This window comes from Thermothelomyces heterothallicus (assembly GCF_042370625.1).
Source record: "Thermothelomyces heterothallicus CBS 202.75 unplaced genomic scaffold P884_scaffold_3, whole genome shotgun sequence".
NCBI lineage: Eukaryota > Fungi > Ascomycota > Sordariomycetes > Sordariales > Chaetomiaceae > Thermothelomyces > Thermothelomyces heterothallicus.
Window position 1 is genome coordinate 226,754 of NW_027192564.1, and position 19,821 is coordinate 246,574.

A 19,821-nucleotide genomic window follows, 5' to 3' on the forward strand; every position below is an offset into this window, starting at 1 on the left:
TCGCTGCAGGCCGCTGGGCCTGGAAAGCGTGGTGGAGGAGGTCCTCAAAGACCATCGCGGAAAGTCGTCACCACGCCGGCTTTCTCGCCATCGAAACAATTGCCAGTCGTTCATTGACATTTCTTATATTTGTTGGCCGTTCGACCTCCTTCGCCAGGTCGCCGCGCGCATCTCGGTTGACGCGACATTCCCTTGACCACGTTCCGGTCAGCTAGCCGACCGCTGTTTTCGCACGAATTCCTCGTATCGATTTTTTTTGCTCAAAGCTCATTTCGCATCCGATCCGCATTACCTGCAATATGGCGAACCTTATCTTTGCGCACTCGAGTGCGCCGATCCGCGAGATCAAGGAGATCCAGTTCGGACTCCTGTCCCCTGAAGAAATCAAGGGAATGAGCGTCTGCCATATCGTCTATCCCGAGACCATGGACGAGACCCGGACGAAGCCTCGCGATGGTGGCCTCAACGATCCCCTCCTCGGCTCCGTTGACCGACAGTTCAAATGCAAGACGTGCACCGAGAACATGACGGAGTGCCCCGGCCATTTCGGCCACATCGAGCTTGCCCGGCCCGTCTTCCACCCCGGTTTCATCAGGCGCACAAAGAAGTTGCTCGAGATGGTCTGCCACAACTGTAGCAAGGTGTTGGCTGATCGAGTTAGTGCACCATTGCCCGGCCGGGTAGATCTTTGTGTCGCTTGATGCTGACTCTGCTGAAAATCAGTCCGACCCTCAGTATGCCGCCGCGATGCGGATCCGGGATCCCAAGGTTCGGTTCAAGCGGGTCTGGGATATTTGCAAGAGCAAGAGGCGTTGCGACAACGATCCGCCCAAGCAGGCCGAGGATGGTGAATACAACCCTAACGGCACCGGAGACCGACCCGTCGAAGGTCACGGAGGATGCGGCAACATACAGCCCGTCATTCGCCAGCAGGCTCTCACTCTCTGGGGCAGTATCGAGACCAAGGATGAAGACGGAGTGAAGACCAAGGAGAAGAAGATCATCACTCCGGAAATGGCTCTCAATATCTTCCGCCGCATGTCGGACGAGGAGATGATCGACATCGGCATCAACATCTCTCAAGCCCGGCCCGAATGGATGATCATTACTGTCCTTCCCGTCCCTCCCCCTCCCGTCCGTCCTAGCATCTCCATGGACGGAACCGGAACGGGCTTGCGGAACGAGGATGACTTGACCTACAAACTCGGCGATATCATTCGCGCCAACGGCAATGTCAGGCAGGCTATTGCGGAGGGCTCGCCGCAGCACATCATCACGGACTTTGAGAATCTGCTCCAGTACCACGTCGCTACCTACATGGACAACGACATCGCCGGCCAGCCACAAGCGCTGCAAAAGAGTGGTCGTCCCGTTAAGGCTATTCGCGCCCGCCTAAAGGGAAAGGAGGGGCGCCTTCGGGGCAACTTGATGGGGAAGCGTGTCGACTTTTCGGCTCGTACTGTCATCACTGGCGATGCCAACATCTCGTTGGACGAGGTCGGCGTGCCGCGCAGCATTGCTCGTACCTTGACCTACCCCGAAACGGTCACGCCTTACAACATTGCCAAACTCACAAAGCTGGTCCAGAACGGGCCGAATGAGCACCCTGGAGCCAGGTTCGTCGTCCGGTCGGACGGCACTCGTCTCGATCTCCGCCACCACCGGCGGGCGACTGGCATCCAGCTCGAGTACGGCTGGAAGGTGGAGCGCCACCTGATGGATGGTGACTACATCATTTTCAACCGCCAGCCCTCCCTTCACAAGGAGTCAATGATGGGCCACAGGGTACGGGTCATGCCCTATTCCACTTTCCGGCTCAACTTGTCGGTTACTTCTCCCTACAACGCCGATTTCGACGGTGACGAGATGAACTTGCACGTTCCCCAGACGGAGGAGACGCGTGCCGAGGTCAAGGAGCTATGCATGGTTCCCTTGAACATCGTCTCGCCCCAGAGAAACGGCCCCCTCATGGGTATTGTTCAGGACACACTGGCTGGCGTCTATAAGCTCTGTCGGCGAGACGTTTTCCTCACCAAGGAGGAGGTGATGAACATCATGCTCTGGGTTCCGGACTGGGATGGCATCATTCCTCTGCCCGCAATCCACAAGCCCCGCCCCCGGTGGACCGGCAAGCAGATCATCAGCTTGATCATCCCCAGCATCATCAACATTCATATGCCCTCGGAACAGCAGGACAGGGACCATCCTTTTGAGGACGACGGCCTCCTCATTCAGCAAGGCGAATTGATGTTCGGCCTGCTGTCGAAGAAGAGCGTCGGCGCCTCTGGTGGCGGCATTGTCCACCTGTGCTACAATGAGCTCGGCCCGCAAGGTGCCATGGATTTCCTCAACGGCTGCCAGCGGGTAGTCAACTACTGGCTGTTGCATAACGGCTTCAGTATCGGTATCGGCGACACGATCCCCGACGAGGTGACCATCGGCCTGATCCAGAAGCACATCAACGACGAGAAGGCCGAGGTTGCCCGGTTGACGCAGCAGGCCACCAACAACGAGCTTGAGCCGCTTCCCGGCATGAACATTCGCGAGACCTTCGAGAACAAGGTCTCGACGGCTCTTAACAAGGCCCGCGACAAGGCCGGCACAAGCACCCAAAAGAGCTTGAAGGATCTGAACAACGCAGTCATCATGGCACGCTCCGGTTCCAAGGGCTCGTCGATCAACATCTCGCAGATGACCGCCTTGGTGGGGCAACAGATCGTTGAAGGAAAGCGGATTCCATTCGGCTTCAAGTACCGCACCCTTCCGCATTTCACCAAGGACGACTACTCCCCCGAGGCCAGGGGGTTCGTTGAGAACTCCTACCTCCGCGGCCTCACGCCCTCGGAGTTCTTCTTCCACGCCATGGCTGGTAGAGAGGGTCTGATTGATACCGCTGTCAAGACAGCCGAAACGGGCTACATCCAACGCCGCCTTGTCAAGGCGCTGGAGGATGCGGAAGCTCGCTACGACGGAACCGTGCGCAACTCACTGGGCGACATCATTCAGTTCGTCTACGGCGAGGACGGCCTGGACGGTCTCGCCATCGAGAGGCAGCGTGTGGACCACATGAACTTGTCGAACAAGAACTTCGAAAAACGGTTCCGCCTAGACGTCATGGACGAAGCCGCCTCGTCCTCGATCCTCGATTCCCTCGAGTACGGCAGGGAGATGGCTAGTGATCCGGCCGTGCAGGAGCTCTTGGACCAGGAGTACGAGCAGTTGCTCGCCGATCGTGAGCTCGTGCGACAGATCAACCGTCGCAAGCTGGCCGATGATTACATGCAGCTTCCTCTCAATGTCGCTCGCATCATCGAGACGGCCAAGAAGCTCTTCAAGGTTGACGATTCTCAGCGCAGCGACCTCACGCCCAACGACGTGATTCCCGCCGTCCGGGCCTTGCTCGACAGGATGGTGGTAGTCCGCGGGGATGATATAATCTCGAAGGAGGCCGATTACAACTCGACCCTCTTGTTCAAGATCCAGCTGCGCTCTCGCCTGGCATACAAGCGCCTCGCTGTCGAGCAGAGGATAAACAAGCTAGCCTTTGAGCACATCTTGGGCGAGCTCGAGAACCGTTGGGCCCGCTCGATGGTCGCGCCCGGTGAGATGGTTGGCGTGCTGGCTGCGCAGTCCATCGGAGAGCCGGCAACGCAGATGACTCTGAATACTTTCCACTTCGCTGGTGTGTCGTCTAAGAACGTCACGCTGGGTGTGCCTCGCCTCAAGGAAATCCTCAACGTCGCCAAGGATATCAAGACGCCGTCCATGGTTGTCTACCTGGATTACGCAAATGCGACTCAGGAGGATGCGAAGAGGATGCGCAGTGCGGTCGAGCATACCAGCCTCCGTTCTGTCACGGCCGTCACGGAGATCTACTACGACCCGGATATCACCTCCACCGTCATCCCAGAAGACTACGACATGGTCGAGTCCTACTTCCTGATTCCCGATTCCTCTGACCAGGATTCCATCGAAAACCAATCCCGCTGGCTGCTCAGGCTGACCCTCGATCGGCAAAAGATGCTTGACAAGGGCCTGCGCGTGGAGGACGTTGCAGCACGGATCAAGGAAGAATATAAGAAGGACGTTGCTGTCATTTTCAGCGACAACAACGCCGAGGAGATGGTCATCCGCATCCGTGTCATTCGCCAGGATGACGACAAGGATGAAGACGGCAACAAGATCATTGAGGATGACGTGATGCTGAAGCGTCTCGAGAAGCATCTCCTCGACAATTGCACTCTACGCGGCGTTCCTGGCATCGAGAGAGCCTTCTTGAACAAGGGTGTCAAGCTGGCGGTGCTACCGGACGGCTCTCAGGTGGCCAATAAGGAAACACCAGAGTGCATGGAGTGGTATCTCGACACGCAGGGCACATCCCTGAGGGAGGTCCTCACGATTGAAGGCGTTGACACCAGGCGCACCTATACGAACGACCTGTACCAGATCGTGGATGTGTTCGGCATCGAAGCAGCGCGGGCGGCCCTTATGCAGGAGTTGACCCAGGTGCTCGCGTTCGGCGGTTCTTACGTGAACCACCGGCATCTCGCACTTCTTGTCGATGTCATGACATACCGTGGCAGCATCGCCGCGGTGACACGCCACGGTATCAACCGCGCCGACACGGGTGCTCTGATGCGCTGCTCTTTCGAGGAGACAGTTGAGATTCTGCTCGAGGCTGCTGCCGTCGGTGAACTCGACGACTGCCGCGGTATCTCGGAGAACGTCATGTTGGGCCAGATGGCACCTATGGGCACCGGCCACTTTGATGTACTTCTCGACCCTAAGATGCTCGAGACGGTCATCTCGGACAACTCTCGCATGGGCCTGATGCCTGGCATGACTATCAAGGGAGGCCAGCTCGAGGGTGCCGCAACGCCTTACGACACGGGTTCGCCGATGGCAGACAACGGGTATCTAGGCAGCTTCTCCCCGACAATGGGCAACTTCTCGCCCATCCAGGGTGCAGGCTCCGACAGCCCCAGCGGGTTCGGGACCGAGTACGGCGGCGGTTTTGGTGGTTCGAGCAGCGCCAACCCATACGCGACGAGCCCTCGCGCTACCAGCCCCTTCTCTACATCGCCCACTTCTCCATTCAGCTACTCGCCGTCGTCACCTCTGGGGTACTCGCCCACTTCCCCTCTCCTCGATGCCGGTGGTCGGTATGCTTCGAGCCCGCAGTTCAGTCCGTCGTCCCCGTCATTCTCGCCGACGTCGCCAATGCTGCGGCCTGGAAGCCCGACCAGTCCGAACTACAGCCCAACATCGCCGAGCTATTCCCCGGCTTCGCCCGCAGCAACCCGTCATTACTCCCCCACGTCGCCAGCGCAGTTCAACTCGCCGACGTCCCCATCGTACTCGCCGACGAGCCCCAGCTACAGCCCTGCCTCGCCGAATCTGCATTCAACCTCGCCGTCATACTCGCCGGCGTCACCTACCTGGTCGCCTACGTCGCCGGATGCCTACTCGCCAACAAGCCCGTCGTTCCATCGGTCGCCTGGGCAGCAGATGTCGCCGACCAGCCCTGGCTACTCGCCAACATCGCCTTCTTTCTCACCTAGGACTCCGGGCCGCGGCCCGTCTGGGGGCAGTGGTGATCAGTAGTACGTTGACCCATCTAACATCAGAATGTATGGTTGGTCTTGGGGAACAGTTTGCTGACAGGACCGCTTCAACAGCTCACCTACTTCTCCGACAAATGATTAATTCGCTTCTCATCATTCTGAAGTCAGGAGAAGCGAGGCATATTGCACGGACGGCACAGGTTTGCCTTGGAAGTGTCGCGCTGCAGAAGATTACTGGAGCGTTTGCAACAGTCGCGTGTCTTTCCCTCGGGGTCACATGTTCGGAGCGAGTCTGCTTTCTTTTTTTTTTTTTTTTTCAGGTTCTTGTTTTCACCCTTTCGTGCCGTTCGATAGAAGCATTCACATGGCAGGCCGGAGAGGAAGAGCGCAAAAAAGAAGACACAATAAGCCAAACAGTCCCTCATGACAGGGATGCAATCTCCGTTTTTTTTATTTCTGTTATCACGTCCCACATTTGTCTCCCCAACCATCGCCGCTGAGATAGCAAGGAGATGATGGGAAGAATGAAGACAACGAGGGAGGAAAGCATCTCGCACAGACATCGTGAGGGAGAGACAGGCGGGACTCGCGGCACCAGATTGGTTATGGCTTGCTACTCACCGTTTGAGAGGGAGGGCTCCGATTGCCGCTGCAGTGATATATCAACATGGCCGAAGGCGGTGGCTGATGGCCGGTCGGACGACGCCGGGCCCCGGCCCAGATGAGATCGGCCTGAGATGAATGGACCGGACGGATGAAAGTGGATGGGCGGCTGGATGGATGTTGCCTTTTGACACTGATGAAGAGGGACTTCAACTTATGGCACTTTGGGGCGGGATTGGGGCTGTGTAATGAGATTTTGTGTACAGTACTTTACATACGGAGAAGACCCATCCTTCCCATTCCCACGTACCATCTCTCCAACGAACCATGTCGGCTGGATCAGTTCCATGGGCAGTGAGGCTTAGTAGGGGGCCTGGTGTTTTACTTGCAACTCTACATCTGACCTATTGCTCTCTCCGTGTGTGAGTGTGTGAGAGAACGTGGTAGAACCGGAGTTTTGGACAGGTTGGGTTGGGACATGATTCCACAAACGTAGTAGGGGATGGGGGAGAGAGCCGTTGGTGGCTTGCCCCTCCCCCCCCCCCCCTCCTTTTTTTTCTGAGCGATCGATGCCTGCGAGGTCTTCGGCCGCATCCTCCGGGAGGCTTGTCGAAGTCAGGACCGCTCCCCAGCGTCATCCGCGTGTACACATGTGTGTTGTATGCGTGCGTACGTGCGCGAGACCTTTGGGTCCTTGGAGTGAAGGGGTGAGTGGAGGGGGCCGGACCAGCTCGGTCAGTCAGGGATATGGCTGAGTGCTCTCTCTCTCTCTCTCTCTCTCTCTCTCCAGGGGATTGCGGAGCGTGCCGGGGGAAAAAAGGGAAAAGGGAGGAGGGTGCACACGCATACACACACATACACACTATTGCCATCGTTGGTGTGGAAGATGTGGCACCCTGTCTCTCTCTCTCTCTTGGGTAGGTACCACTTTTGATCAACCAACTGCTTTTCACATCCCTTCGCCTGCCTGGGCGTGGGGCTGAAATGGGGTGAGATGATTGAAACGTAAAGCAACAGAAGAGAAAAATTTGATGAGATACATACCGTGGCAGCGCCGGAAGCCGGAAGTACGGGGGGCAGTGGAGGCAGGGGAAGGGAAAAGGGGGACCGCCAAGATGAGATAGGTTCGGGTTCGGGGGGATGGACGCGGCCTCGGCGAAGGACCGAGGCGATGGCGATGGTGATATTTGTAGAAGGAGGAATATGATAGGCGGCCAGACGTCGGATGGATTGTAGGTGGTGTCGGATCATTGATGGGGGGGATGTACGTATGTATGTACATACAGTACGGATTACATGGATACGCAGTTACTCTGAACCGAATCGTTCAGGGAGCGTGACATGTCATCACGAAGCACAGGCGTCTATGGAAGTGCGCAGCTTCATTCGACATGCATCCGGTTGGCTCCACATGGGGATAGTAAATGGGTGAATGAGAAGCGTGCTTCTCAACTTGGTGATGGTGGATCCAGAATTTTGGCGGGGGCTCAGCCTTGAGACGTTGTCACGGTGGCCGCATCAGTCGCGGCCTAGTTCGACAACCACAGCCCCCGTTCTCGAAACTCACCGAACAAAAAACGACGATGCTTGGAGAGAGAGAAAAAATCTGACGTATATCGAACCAGATCATTACGGAAAGCGTAAGACTGTGGCTTGTAGCTTTGTCCATACTGTTGTTGGTTTGTTGTACAGAGATCAGCAACGCCTGATCGAAGCACAGCAAAGCACCTTCACAAGCTCCATAGGGTGGGGAGCCAGCCACTTTTGCGGGGGTCGCCAATTGCTAGCGGCGGATCTGCTAGAACCACGCCTGCGTGCAGTAGGGACCCCGCTGAAGCAAGGTACGAGAACCCGTTGCTATAACAGTGTTTTGCAGCGGACTCGAGGCGGATCCGTTAAGGCGCTAACCCTGGCACGATTACCCCCTCCCCTCCCCCCCGGTTTGTGCACGGACCAGGTTACCAGACTGTCGGGTCCATTTGTTGATTTGTGACTCGGAAGCCTCAGTCTGACCCCAAGATTGCGCTGTGGTTGCAACATGGCGCCTCTCGAAGGAACAATGCGACATGTGGGTTTCTTAAAGTCATCCCTGTCCCCGATCTCCCCTGGGAAAGTTTTAACGAGTCTCCAGGGTACCTCCTAGGACATTGACTGATGTACCATCCCTCGTCCAGGTACTTCAAAGGAAGAGAGAAGAGTGGGGAAGTGGTTGGCATTAGAGTTGCGGCCTCAATTCGGGAAAGTTCGCAAAGATGCCCTACCACCGTCTCTGCTTTGCGGTCGTCGCTCCGAAATGGTGGCTGCCACGATTGCAGGGCGGGCCTAGGCAGTCCCCCGCTAACTTACCCTTCGGCCAAGTGAACATGTTGGTGACACCGTCTAAGCGACGGCATTAGGGTGTGTAATAGATCTGAGCAAGGTCTTCGCAACAACCTTACCCGACTGGCAGTCCCGTCCTCGCAACATTTAGGCAACGGTGTGGCAGATGGTTGCTCTTGCACAAGACGATCGCGCCCTCTGACCCAGGCACGAAGTGTATCTCCCCTGCACGGGCCGAGGGTTGTTAATTGTGCTGAAGCAGCCGTTCTTGCTATCTCTCGCGCCCCATTGGCTATCGACTGTTAGATCGTCCTGTCATCCGCGCTTAACAGTCGAGCTGCCAGGCTAGGACCGCCCATCGAGCCAGTAATTTCTCCAGAAGCATGACGATGACTCGGGGGTCACCTTCGGGGTGGTGTAGGGTAACGCCTCGAGATTGGGCACTGATTGCAGTGGTGCACCATGTTGGTGGCCGGTGCGGAGGGAGCTGCCGCGGGTCCTTATGGGGTTTGGAGCTCGGCGTTGGTACAGCTGACCGATGCGAAAGCGGGCTTTCGGAAGAACTCCTTTGCCTCAACGCTTGATTCTTTTCTCTCAGCAAGTACTGAGACCACTAGTTCAGACGGATACCAACAGCGTAATTGATAAACTGCATGTCTCGTCTGTAAAGGGGGAGGCGATGCATGCACGGCATCTTTCAACTAGTCCAAGTGTCAGCCCCTGCCTGGGATGTCACGACCCAGGCTCAAGAGCCCAAGTGAGGCCACACCAACCAGCGTAATGAGGCCCTGGTGCAGAGGCCATCGGTGAAGCGAGCAAAACTATTGCTTCCAGGCTGATTTGCATGGACAACCAATATCATATTCGTCCTTCTATTGTCGGATTCACATGTAAACTGCCCCTTGCATCCGGCTTGCGGAACTCTTCTGATTCGCGGGCATTGCGACTGTCAAGCGCGATGCAGATGCATCTGTTGTAGCACAATGCAGGGCCTGTCCGTGACGGCACTTGAGAAGGTCGGGGGGGGGGGGGGTTTGCGCCCGGGGAAGTGGTGGTGTATGATGCCCGTTGTGATCTCACCGAGCGCACTGCGACGGCCCTCATCCCCTACTTCTCGCTAGGTTCGTGGGTGACCTGGTTGCGGCCTGATTGTGACCCGGTCGTGTGAGAGCGAGGCGCATCCGAGATTTCGAATCGCTTCCGCCTCTGCCTTTCTCGCTCCTGACTGGGCCATAGACCGGCTCGTTCCCAGGAGGGTATGCGGCGCAGGCTTGTGGAGTGCCGGGAATCGAACCAGTCCGAGTCCAACAGACGGTAACTGTGGTCCTCTCCTGGGTTTCTGTTCGTACTTGGTGATTGCTATCGACTACATGGAAAGGACAAAGGGAACCAGAACACAACTGCCGGGAGCGAGCGTGCCTCGCTCCGCGCGGATCTGACTAGGTCGGTGCATACTGAAGATCATGTCAAACCAAGTACCGGATCCCTCAGTGGGATAAAAAAAGGCTCGAATGGTTACGGATACTCTGGGAGGACGAACTTCCATGAATATTGGAGGAACCTAGCTCCTTCCTGCCTGCTCTGTGCCCTACTAGTATTTTGATGACCCACTCCCTAGGGAGATAAGCTTCAAGGGTCACGATCCTTCCCGCCTTTGGGTTGACGAACAGGTGCACGGGCCGCAAGGGGTGTTTCCTTCCTTTCTATCCGGCTTCTCTGATCTCTCTTTCCTTGGCGAAAGCACCCACCACACCACCACTCTTCCCCCCCCCCCCCCCTTTCCTTTTTTCTTCTCTTTCCCTCCTTCCGTCCCCATCTGAGCTGGCTCATGTGACAGAATCCGGCTGCGTGTCCCCGCGGCCATGCCTCGCCAAATGCGCGCCAACGGCAGTGCCCTGCCCACACTGGCCACGGCCCGGTCTGGCGCTGCCGAAGACGCAAACCAGCCAAGTCAATCAAATGAAACTCGATTTCTTCCTCATTCTGCGCTTCGCCCGCCTCCGCCTCCGCCTCCGCCTCCATGGTGAACGGGCAGTACTGCTGTAGACCAACAAAGTAGTTTTTGAAGCCCAGGCCTCTTTTTTTACCCACCTTTTCCTTGGCACCGAGTGGCACTGGTCAGCAAAGGAAGAGAAGGGAAACGGGAGGGGGGAGGATGGGGGAAGGAACATGGTGTTTGGCAGAGCTGCCAGGTTAGGGTAGGAAACCGGAGTTAAGTACATGGCAACAAAATGATGACAAACCCTTTTTTTTTTTTTTTTTGATATTCTTCCGCCGCCGATACCTGCACCGGCATGTCAATACGATCCTAACGGGCGTACACTTGAACGGAAACGGCACCTGAAGGCAAAAGAAGAGCTCCCCCTTTGCCGTTGCACAGGGGCAAGCAAGCAGGTCCCTGTTCCTGTTGCTTGCAAACAACAGGCTCGCCAATCGGCCCACTGCCCGGACAGCGATACACGGGATTTCCTTACGGTCTTGATCGTGTGGCTTGCGACTGTGACCCAATCGTATTCGGTCGACATGGCAGCCAAGGCATACGGCTGATCATGTGTTGACAGGACAGGTGGAGCGGAAACGCTAATAATGGAACGAAAGGGAGGGAAAAAAAGATGGTGGTTTGAGATTCAGTTTAGCACCCGGTGCTAAAGATTATCCCGTAAAGCTATGGAACAAAGAAATCCACCTCTAGACTTGAAGAGAACCATCGGCTTCCATCCCTACAGACATGCCGACACATAGTCATCAGCATCGAGCCCCGTAAACAAATCCGTAGAAACAGGAAAAGGTACAGGAAGTCGTAGTCTCTGTTCCGGTTGAGCAGCAGTTGCCTTCGTCCCTGTCGCCCTGCATCTCTCCCTTCCGGCACTTTTTACGAACGAGGACTTGTTCAACCCCAGTGTCCTCAGGAAAGTTAGAAAGCCGACTGTGCATTTCGAGCTCGTCGCCGACAGCCAGGGGAAACGGTGGGGCAAAGTTGGCGTTGACAGAAGGGGGAGGAGGACGGGAGGACGAAGCTGGTAACTGCAGGAGCGGTCCGTCAGAACTTAGTACAGACCTAGCAAAAGGCAAGGAACGAAGTCTTTGGTGTATCGAAGATCTCGCGGTCGGTGTACATACCTCTGCGTTTCGTGGGCGCTCTGCTAGTGGTTACTGCACTCGCCGTCGTGGTAGTCGTCGACGACTTGGGGGCCGCCATGGGGGCAGTAGCCCAGCGCTGCGTAGGAGGCGCACCGAACCATCTCCTCGCGGACATGGCCGCAGGTGTAGTGGAAGCGGTAGAGAGTGCACATTGTGAAGTATGGGATCGTCTTGCGATGCTTTGAGAGGGGAGTGCTCGGCAGTGGCTACCGCGCTGGCGATGGAAGTTCGTAGAGGGACGAAGCGCGTCTGGAGAGAGCTCAGAGGATGCTGCTTGGGCCGGCGCAGATGGATGCGAGTGCTTGCGAGTGAGGATGGTCGAGAGACTGGACGGGAATCGACAGCCCTCTTTATACTCGTTGCTGGAGATGCCGACAGACTGGCTGCGCTGAAGTGGTACGTCGACGTTGGGCTTTTGCCTGCCGTGCTAGGGTTCTTGCGAAGGCAGTGATGGTCCCGCTGCTCACCCCCTGTGTGACTGCCCGAGTAATGTCGGTTGGTGGTTGCCCCTCTTCACGGGGATGGGGCGAGGCAAATCAAGTTGCGTCGAGAGCAGTTGGTTGACGGGTGTGACCGTCGTCCAAGAGTATCTCGAGAGGAAAATGCAACGATACACACCCGCGCCCCCGATGTACAGCTATGTATCGGGGTGCGAGGGGTACTTACTGAGCTAGCCGGCTGCAAGTTCGGGAGACTTGCGGGCAGGTGTGGGCCGACCCGTGAGCGAAAAGGTGACAAGGGCTAATTGTAGATGGAGGCCGTGTTGGACCTATCACGTCGGAAGAGTCCTCACCTCCAAGAGCTTGTTGGGGTAGACGCGGGAGCACCCCCCGCCGCAATACACTACGTTGCCCGCTAAGTGGTCAGCACCAACTGGAGGGAAAACGGGGAGCCGTTGTGTGGTCGATGCTCGAGATAGAAAAGGGGGAGTGGGGTAGTAAGGAACCTCAGGTACTAGGCAGTCTGGTTCTCATCTCGGCCAGGGGAAGGGGAAGAGAGAGTGAGGAGACATCTGGGCATGTGGTTTGAAGCCGGGCCATCCAGCCCTGCTGGGCCAGATGGTCCTCTTGCATCCGTGTTGGGTGGCCGAGCAGGACCAGCCAGACGTCGCCAAGATGATGGGGGAGCGGCATGCAGGAGTAGCGGATAGAGGGCATGGTGGGTACCCAAGGTACCTATCCAAGGAACTCGGAAGCTGCAGCAGTTCGTCATGGAGGGAGGTGACGGGCCGCCCACCTTGCAGCTTACTCTATGCTCCGGGGGCGAAGCAGAGGTAGGTAACTATGAGTATGACGAAATGTAAAAGGCACCATTGAGCAAGGGGCCTGGCAGGCGAGGACGGGTGACTTCTCCCACGTACCTCGAGCCGCACTTGGTCCACTCCATGACAACAAGGTACTTGGCCAGAAACTCACTCGAGGTATCTCCGACCTTGACAGGCCACAGCATACCGCACCAGCCTAAGACGTGGGACCTCGACCCGGATCCTGCTCCGGGCCGCCTGAAACCAAAGAAGAACAAAATCTGCAACACTTACCACGCAGAAGAGAGGAGAGAGAGACCCAAGTGCGAGGGGCCGTAGGCCAAGGACAGCAGGTGGGCGAAGAAATGATCAGAGCAGATGGGACCGCCACCTATCGCCGGCCAACAAACTCGCATCGGAGTCCATTAAAAGTCGCGTTCAAGCCAGCGAAACCCTGGCCAACATGAACAACCGTCCAAGACTGAATGCAGCGAGGGCTAGCACAAACGAGGTGTAGCGGCAGTTTCCATGTTTGAGACAACTCCACCGGAAACAACGGGGTGACTCCCGGTTCGGGCTTGATCAGATGGGGTATGGGGTTGACAGGGAAGAGAAAAGCGAGAGAGAGAGAGAGGCAATCCTCAGACGTAACTCGCAACTACATGAAGGGAAAACAAACAAATGTGGGAGGTTTTTGCACAGTAAGCCTCGATGACAGTATCTGGAATCGCATACCTACCATCATCCCTTAGTCCTTTTCTCTCCAAGATGCTCAGAGAGTCAGAATTCCACTTGGTTCGCAAAGCGAGAGAAAGAAGAGACATGGAAGAGGAAGGGAGAATCGCCGTTGCCATGGAGCTCCTTCCATGTCAAAGGGTCAATTCCCCTGGTCCCGAAGCTTTCTGGAGCCTCAGATCGGCCAATCATCTGTCCGCTTCTGGATTGGGCCTGCCGATTTGGTCCCTCGTGCCTGCCTGGAAAGCCCCACCTAAACGCATGTGCAGCTGTTCGGCAGGAAGAAAGCACTGCAATGCCTGTGCGAAATACATACTGTGCAGTGGCTGGTAGTTAGTGGCTGGCAGTGCAGCGCTCACCAACATTGCAACCAAAAAGATCGTGCCCCGGCTCCGCTCCGGTCGGAGTAACCTCATCCACCCCTCTGCGAACGACTAACTATCTCTTCACTAGTTCCGATTGCGCCACCAAAAAAAAAAAAAAAAAAAAAAAAAAAAGAACACAACATTCTCGCTGAAGAGAAGGGCCTGATGTTGATAGAAGATTGTGCGCAACGGAGTAAGCCCTTAGTGGGCACATCCGTTCTCTCCGAGCACCCGAGTTAGCTTTTTGGCAAATTCGGGAATGCCGCAGTCCCAGAATGCCTCGTGCGGCCCTTTCTGCGGCCCCGGCCGTCGCTGGGCCGGCTTTTCTGGCCGACCCCATCGGCACAGCCCTGTTCTCCCTTTTCGGGCAGCGGTCTTGGGCGCAACCTTAACCTCGAACTTGACCCAAACCCTCGGTCGGGTCCCGGCGGTCGGTCTTTCAGGGACCGCCGACCGAGGGTTCCCCTTTTCATCCGTACGTCTTCTTACGGCCTGGCAACCTGCGGCCGCCGTCGATCTGAAACCCACCTCCGGATCTCACTCTCGCATCGATTAAGTTTGCATGCCGAATCACTGCAAGGAAACCACTGTATTGACATGACGTGAAACAGGCAGCAGGTGTCGCCGCCGCCGCCGCCGCAGATGGCAAGGCTTCGCGCCGGAGCTCTGCCCTTGGCCTGCCCCAACAGAGATGGCTTGATGGCCGCTAGAAGATCAGCAACCTTTGTGAGGGATGGCCGGCACCCATCCGCTCGATGTCTCCTCGACGGTGCACATTCCGCCGAGCGCAACCGGCCTGTTCCTGAGGTTGGGGGACGTTGTGACCGTCTCGTACCTGGTCGCCTCTTCGTCCCGGCTGCTCGGTAGCAGGCGCCCTGCGTACGCAACATATCCTTGAGTGTAACACCGAATTGACTGTCACCAACAATGGCCCGCGGCTGCGCCTGTGCGATAATTGCTAGGCGCGGTCCTCCACCCATGACAGGGGCCTCATGCAGTGCATCGTACCCTCCCTAGGCAATAACGCGACATGCACGGCCCAGCTAAACGACGATGAAGGCGGTTATATGTTGGGTCGACGCGGCCTTGGGTGTCGGGCCGCAGCAGCCTTGCCAACATTTCGGCCATGTTGTTGTGACGGCGGGCGACAGTTGCGTGTTCCTACCAATCAGGGTAGAAATTAAGCGCCTGGCGCCGCCGCGGCTGGTAACTCTCTCCAAACACCCACCAAAGTCTGACGGCACCACTATCCTTCTCATCTCCCGGGTCGAACATGATGAGCATGGGATTCCGACTGTTGGTGGCGAGTCTGAAGCCCCGCTCCTTGTTGTCACGCATCATCAACTGCATCCAAGCGACTTTGTTAGTCGACATCGCCACGAGCGCGAGTAGCCGGCGTCCGGTTCCGGATTGGATCATCACCAGAGAAGTAACGAATCCTGGGACGCCACGGTCCATGGCTTCCGGGAAACTATCGATTATTATTGTTTCTTCTGCGTTCTTTCTCGTACGAGGCTCTTCCGCTGGCATGCTCCTTGGACGAGCTCGGCCGCGCCTGGCTTGGGGATCAGCTGAGCCGCGTTTCTCCACGCAGGAGGAGCGCCGTTACGGGCTCGTGGAGGGCCGTTCCGGGCCATGTCGATGTGCCGTCACCGAAGTCCCGTGGGCTCTACTCCCAACGGTGCCATGTGCCTTCCCAATCTACGCCTCCCAGCACATGGTGTCGATATAACCAACCAAGCCCCAGTCCAGGAGACACACCAACTACGGCCTTGGTGCGAGGATGTGTGTGATGGAGGTGTCGAGCTACGTTCAGTGCTCATCCCCGACAGTGTCGTTGCTCCAACCGGAAAAGTGTGCGAGTCTCGGCGTTATTGCTATCGCCGCCCGACAGGCCAGTCACTTTCAAGGTCTTCCAACAGTTAGCGATACAGAGAGACAGAGTACGGAATCCACCTCGTGTTTTCCGTCCATTCCTGGTCGGCTTGCCCGTGTAAGCATGAGCACAAGACGCTACCCCGCTGCCAACATCCAACGCTGCTGCTCACCTGGTTCGCTAAGGTCGATGCCTTCTAGGTAGAGCCTGCATAACCGGGGGCCGAGCTTCTACCTCCGCGGTCCCCGCGTGGGCTGTCACACACCAACACGTTTCCCTGTTGAATGTCCGCATATCCTCCCGCCTGAATCCCCGTCAAGCGTCGTACTAGGGACCTGGATTATCGTGCTGGCTTTCGCCTTCGTCCCCACGATCCCCGAGTCAGCGTACTATTCAAGCGAATATGGCTGGGATCTAGGTGGCCCACGGAGGGATTCTACTTCCCCTCAGGCCCTGAGCTTCGCGACGTTTATGCGGTCGCCAAATCCATTCTGCAAAGCGCCCACAAGCGTCTCGCGAGTATGGACGACCCGCGGATTGAAACGAAACACTCTGAAGTGCTTGAATCTAAACCGGGAACTCTAGATGAAGGGGAATGTTGGGCCCTCTTGCGTATGGGCACTGTCGGCCATGGACCGGATACGGTAGCTTTCAGTGGAAGCCTGGCAGCCGGGCAGTGATTTAGGGCATGGGAGAAGGATGTGGGATGGGACTGCACTTCTTATGATGGCTTTCAAAGGGGCGTCTAAGATATGATGCCAGCGATAACGCCATGGAAGCAGCCTGCTCTCACTTATATCGGCGTCCCTCTCGATTCGCGAGAGCAATCTGCGGCGGCGAGGAACAATCGTGACAAGAAGAAAACAAGAAACATCGGGTTGCTCCGGGTTCAACACCTATGAACAGCGGCTCTGGCGCCACAACCAGGAAAATATATACCAGCTGTCACTTCTGCTAGCCCGGCAGACTCACGTCGTTGCAATACCGCATTGGTTTCCCGTCCAGTTCCCACGACTTATATTTCTGAGTACCCTCGTAACAACAACCTGCGGGGCTAGAGCGGGCCGAGGCGCAACGATATACCGGAACGGGGCCAGGACAGTCTCCGGGTTGCCCCGCCGCCCGGGCTATTCGCGGCTGGCGGCTGCTGCGGTCCAATCAACCGTGGCCGAGGCCCGATGTCATGGGTCTCGTTCCGGAACAGACCAGCAAGTCGCCCATGCTCCCCACGTGCTCGAGGTTAACTTCAAACTCTATCGCATCCTCACCGGGATTATTCGACGATAAACCGAGCAGTTCCCGCGACGTTTTCCGACGGACCTCAGTCATGACGTCCACCAAGAATACTAAAAACACATGGACCGTCAGCAGCCTCCCGATGCCAGCCGGCCCCGCCTTTTTCCATCTCTCCACCCCCCCGGCTCCTTAGGTCAGACCAATTCTCAGCCCACCTGCGGCCGTCGCTTACCCAGAGTCCGGAAAGGCTGGGCCTGCTCTCCAATGTCGAGCCCAATCAAGAAGGGTGGGGCTTGCCGGGGTCATACAATATCGACGTGTGAAACAAGGACGCAAGTCTGGGAATTACAAATGCTCCTGTGTAAGCACTCTTACAACGGAGCACCAAGGAAGGAGGATCTAGGGGATTTTTTTTTGGGGGGGGGCGGGGGGGGAGGATAAGACGATGCCCGAAGCAGTCTATAAAACGTCCCCCAAATCCACCCCGCCCGCCACCTCTTGCATGTTGCTGATTCCACTCTTGATTTTCGTCAACGCATAATCCCCGCCATTTTCGGACCTCGACCTCCATATTTCGGCCATCATTATCTTCAAGGCAACCAACCATTCACGATTTCTGTGTTCCAACCTATCCATATTCACTTGACCCGTACATAAGATGGCGGCCTCAACAATCGAGGAGATCCGTCAGCTGAACAAGCAAGCCGTCGAGTTTACGCCTACCATGTCTCATCACCGGCCGCGCCGGCCCTCGACCTTCCTGTCGCTTGCCCCCAGCACCTCGGACTCGTACCCTCGCGCTCAGCGGCCCAGGCAGCCTCTTACCTCGGAGGCCCTGGCCGCGGTCACGAAGCAAGACGGTGCTGCCAGCGGCGAGGCAATGAAGCGTCGCTCCTCCAGCCTCAGCAGCGATACGTCCAAGTTCCGCTTCCTCAAGCTCGGCCCCGTCCACTGGGGCGAGCACCAAGACGACCACAAGGGCGACTACTATGAGCTCGCGGTCGAATGACGCGTCCAATTCCTCCTTCGTCACGGCAATGCGGCCCTCTCCCCATGTTACCTCTGTCTCTCTCTCTATCTCTGTCTTTCTCGGAGTGCTTTGCCATTGAGATCACGATGCGATGAGCTCGAGAAGGCAAGAAGAAAAAAAAGAAAGAAACAGAGTAAGAATGTATGCTTTCGCCGGACTTCAAACAGAGCTTGTCCGTTTCATCCATCATGGGTAGCAGGGTTGACATGGCCACGATCAACAGAGTTCGCCGGGGCCCTTCCCGGGCCCCCCTCCTACCCTCCCCCCCCCCCCCCCCCTCTCTCTCTCTCTCTCTCTCTCTCTCTCTCTCTCTCTCACGCAGCGAGAGAGAGAGACAGATACACATACATCCGCACAATGAGTCTTACGTGTCATTTTCAATTTCCCACTTGTTGGTCTCCTTACAAGTATTGGTCGGACTCTGTTAGTGTGGAGGGTTGTAATGGGTGGGGAGTTTAAGGTTAACTCCGACCAGGGAGGTCGCAGTCTACACTAGCTTTCACACTAGCTTGTTTCTGTTACACGACGGATTTGCTAGAGGCAACTTGTGTGTGGGGCCAAGGGAGGACTGAGGAAAGGAAAGAAAACCCCCCCCCCCAAAAAAAACGGAAAGGGACTTATTGCTACCTATCTTTTTTTCTTTTCCCAATGAAAATAGCCAAAATAGGCTCGGAACCACCAGACTGAAATGAAACAAGAAGGGCTAGAAAAGAAAATATATATATATATATATATATATACTCAAAAATCTTTCCCACCACCCAGCCCCTCCTCCCGACAATCCCGTCTCGGACTCGCCCGGTCGTGTGGATGTGTGTGAGCGTGCGGAGATGTGTGCGTCTGCGCGGCGCGCGAGCGCGAGAGACTATGTGTGTCTATATATATGTATGCATGTATGCCCATGGCCCATAACCCACATGCCAATCAAGCACAGCACCAGGTGGCTGTGGGATGGTCTCGCGGCCGGAGCTGACGTTCCTCCATGCCTGCCTATCAGTGTGAGCTGATAGAAAGAGCCAATACCCTCGAGCGGATTACCACACGTGTGGTCATCTGAAAAGGGGGGGGGGGGGGGAAGGGGCCTGCGGAGAGGAGGAGACTTTTGGCCTCCTCTGACCGCTTTGCTTGCTGCGCATTTCTGTAGCGAATGGCAGCGGCTCACTCGGGTGAGAGGGAGGGAAGCTTCCTTGATCGCTGGCCACACAACTACACTACAGAAGCAGAGAGAGAGAGAGAGAAAGGAGGGAGAGAAACAGGACGAAGAAGGGTGGGAACGAAGGGCGTATCAGCACGCCGTCCGCCAATCAGTATAGGAGCAAGACATACACGCTCTCTATCTCATCCGTAAGGAGCGCCGCCCACTCCGAGGGTTTGGGCGATCAACTTACGCTAGCGTACGAGCTACTCCGCACTCCAAATTTTTACGATTCTCATCCAATCGCTTGTTTTCTACTTGTATGTGTTTGTGTGTGCGTGCGTGTCTGGGATGGGACGCGCGCCGCGACCATGCAGGCCAAGACGGTTGGCGACGAGGCGCCACCCATGGGACAGGGAAGATCATGTGCGGGGATGGTTGAGAGGAAGTAAGGGAAGATGTGTGTGTGTGTGTGTGTGTGTGTGTGTACATACATCCGGAGTAGAAAAGGAGGAAACCTTCTTCAAGGAGGAAACCTTCTTCAAGGAGGAAACCTTCTTCAAGGAGGAAACCT

At 56.5% G+C, this 19,821-nt stretch overlaps 3 protein-coding genes across 3 annotated transcripts; 2 read left to right on the top strand and 1 right to left on the bottom strand.

Moving 5' to 3' along the window:
• The first annotated feature begins 210 nt into the window (after positions 1-210).
• On the top strand, positions 211-5,666 carry P884DRAFT_75436 (DNA-directed RNA polymerase II subunit RPB1). Its single transcript, XM_069446068.1, has 2 exons — positions 211-656; positions 724-5,666. Exons 1-2 carry the CDS (start codon positions 300-302, stop codon positions 5,602-5,604), a joined length of 5,238 nt encoding a protein of 1,745 aa, XP_069300396.1. The 5' UTR covers positions 211-299; the 3' UTR covers positions 5,605-5,666.
• A 9,018-nt stretch (positions 5,667-14,684) lies between these two features.
• On the bottom strand, positions 14,685-15,607 carry P884DRAFT_267003 (uncharacterized protein; the record flags this gene model as incomplete). The annotated part of the gene is made up of 4 exons (XM_069442069.1): positions 14,685-14,863; positions 14,979-15,013; positions 15,136-15,314; positions 15,482-15,607. 4 exons carry the CDS (start codon positions 15,605-15,607, stop codon positions 14,685-14,687), a joined length of 519 nt encoding a protein of 172 aa, XP_069300397.1.
• Positions 15,608-17,538: 1,931 nt separating this feature from the next.
• Positions 17,539-18,378, top strand: P884DRAFT_255221 (uncharacterized protein). The gene has a single exon (XM_069440971.1). The coding sequence runs from the start codon at positions 17,741-17,743 to the stop codon at positions 18,089-18,091; it is 351 nt and encodes a 116-aa protein (XP_069300398.1). The 5' UTR covers positions 17,539-17,740; the 3' UTR covers positions 18,092-18,378.
• The last annotated feature ends 1,443 nt before the right edge of the window (positions 18,379-19,821 follow it).

Excerpts from the sequence above, each read along its gene's own strand:
- P884DRAFT_75436 (XM_069446068.1), top strand. The coding sequence starts at position 300 with ATGGCGAACCTTATCTTTGCGCACTCGAGTGCGCCGATCCGCGAGATC. Across the intron at positions 657-723 it reads GCAAGGTGTTGGCTGATCGA|TCCGACCCTCAGTATGCCGC; the intron begins GTTAGTGCACCA and ends GCTGAAAATCAG.
- P884DRAFT_255221 (XM_069440971.1), top strand. The coding sequence starts at position 17,741 with ATGGCGGCCTCAACAATCGAGGAGATCCGTCAGCTGAACAAGCAAGCC.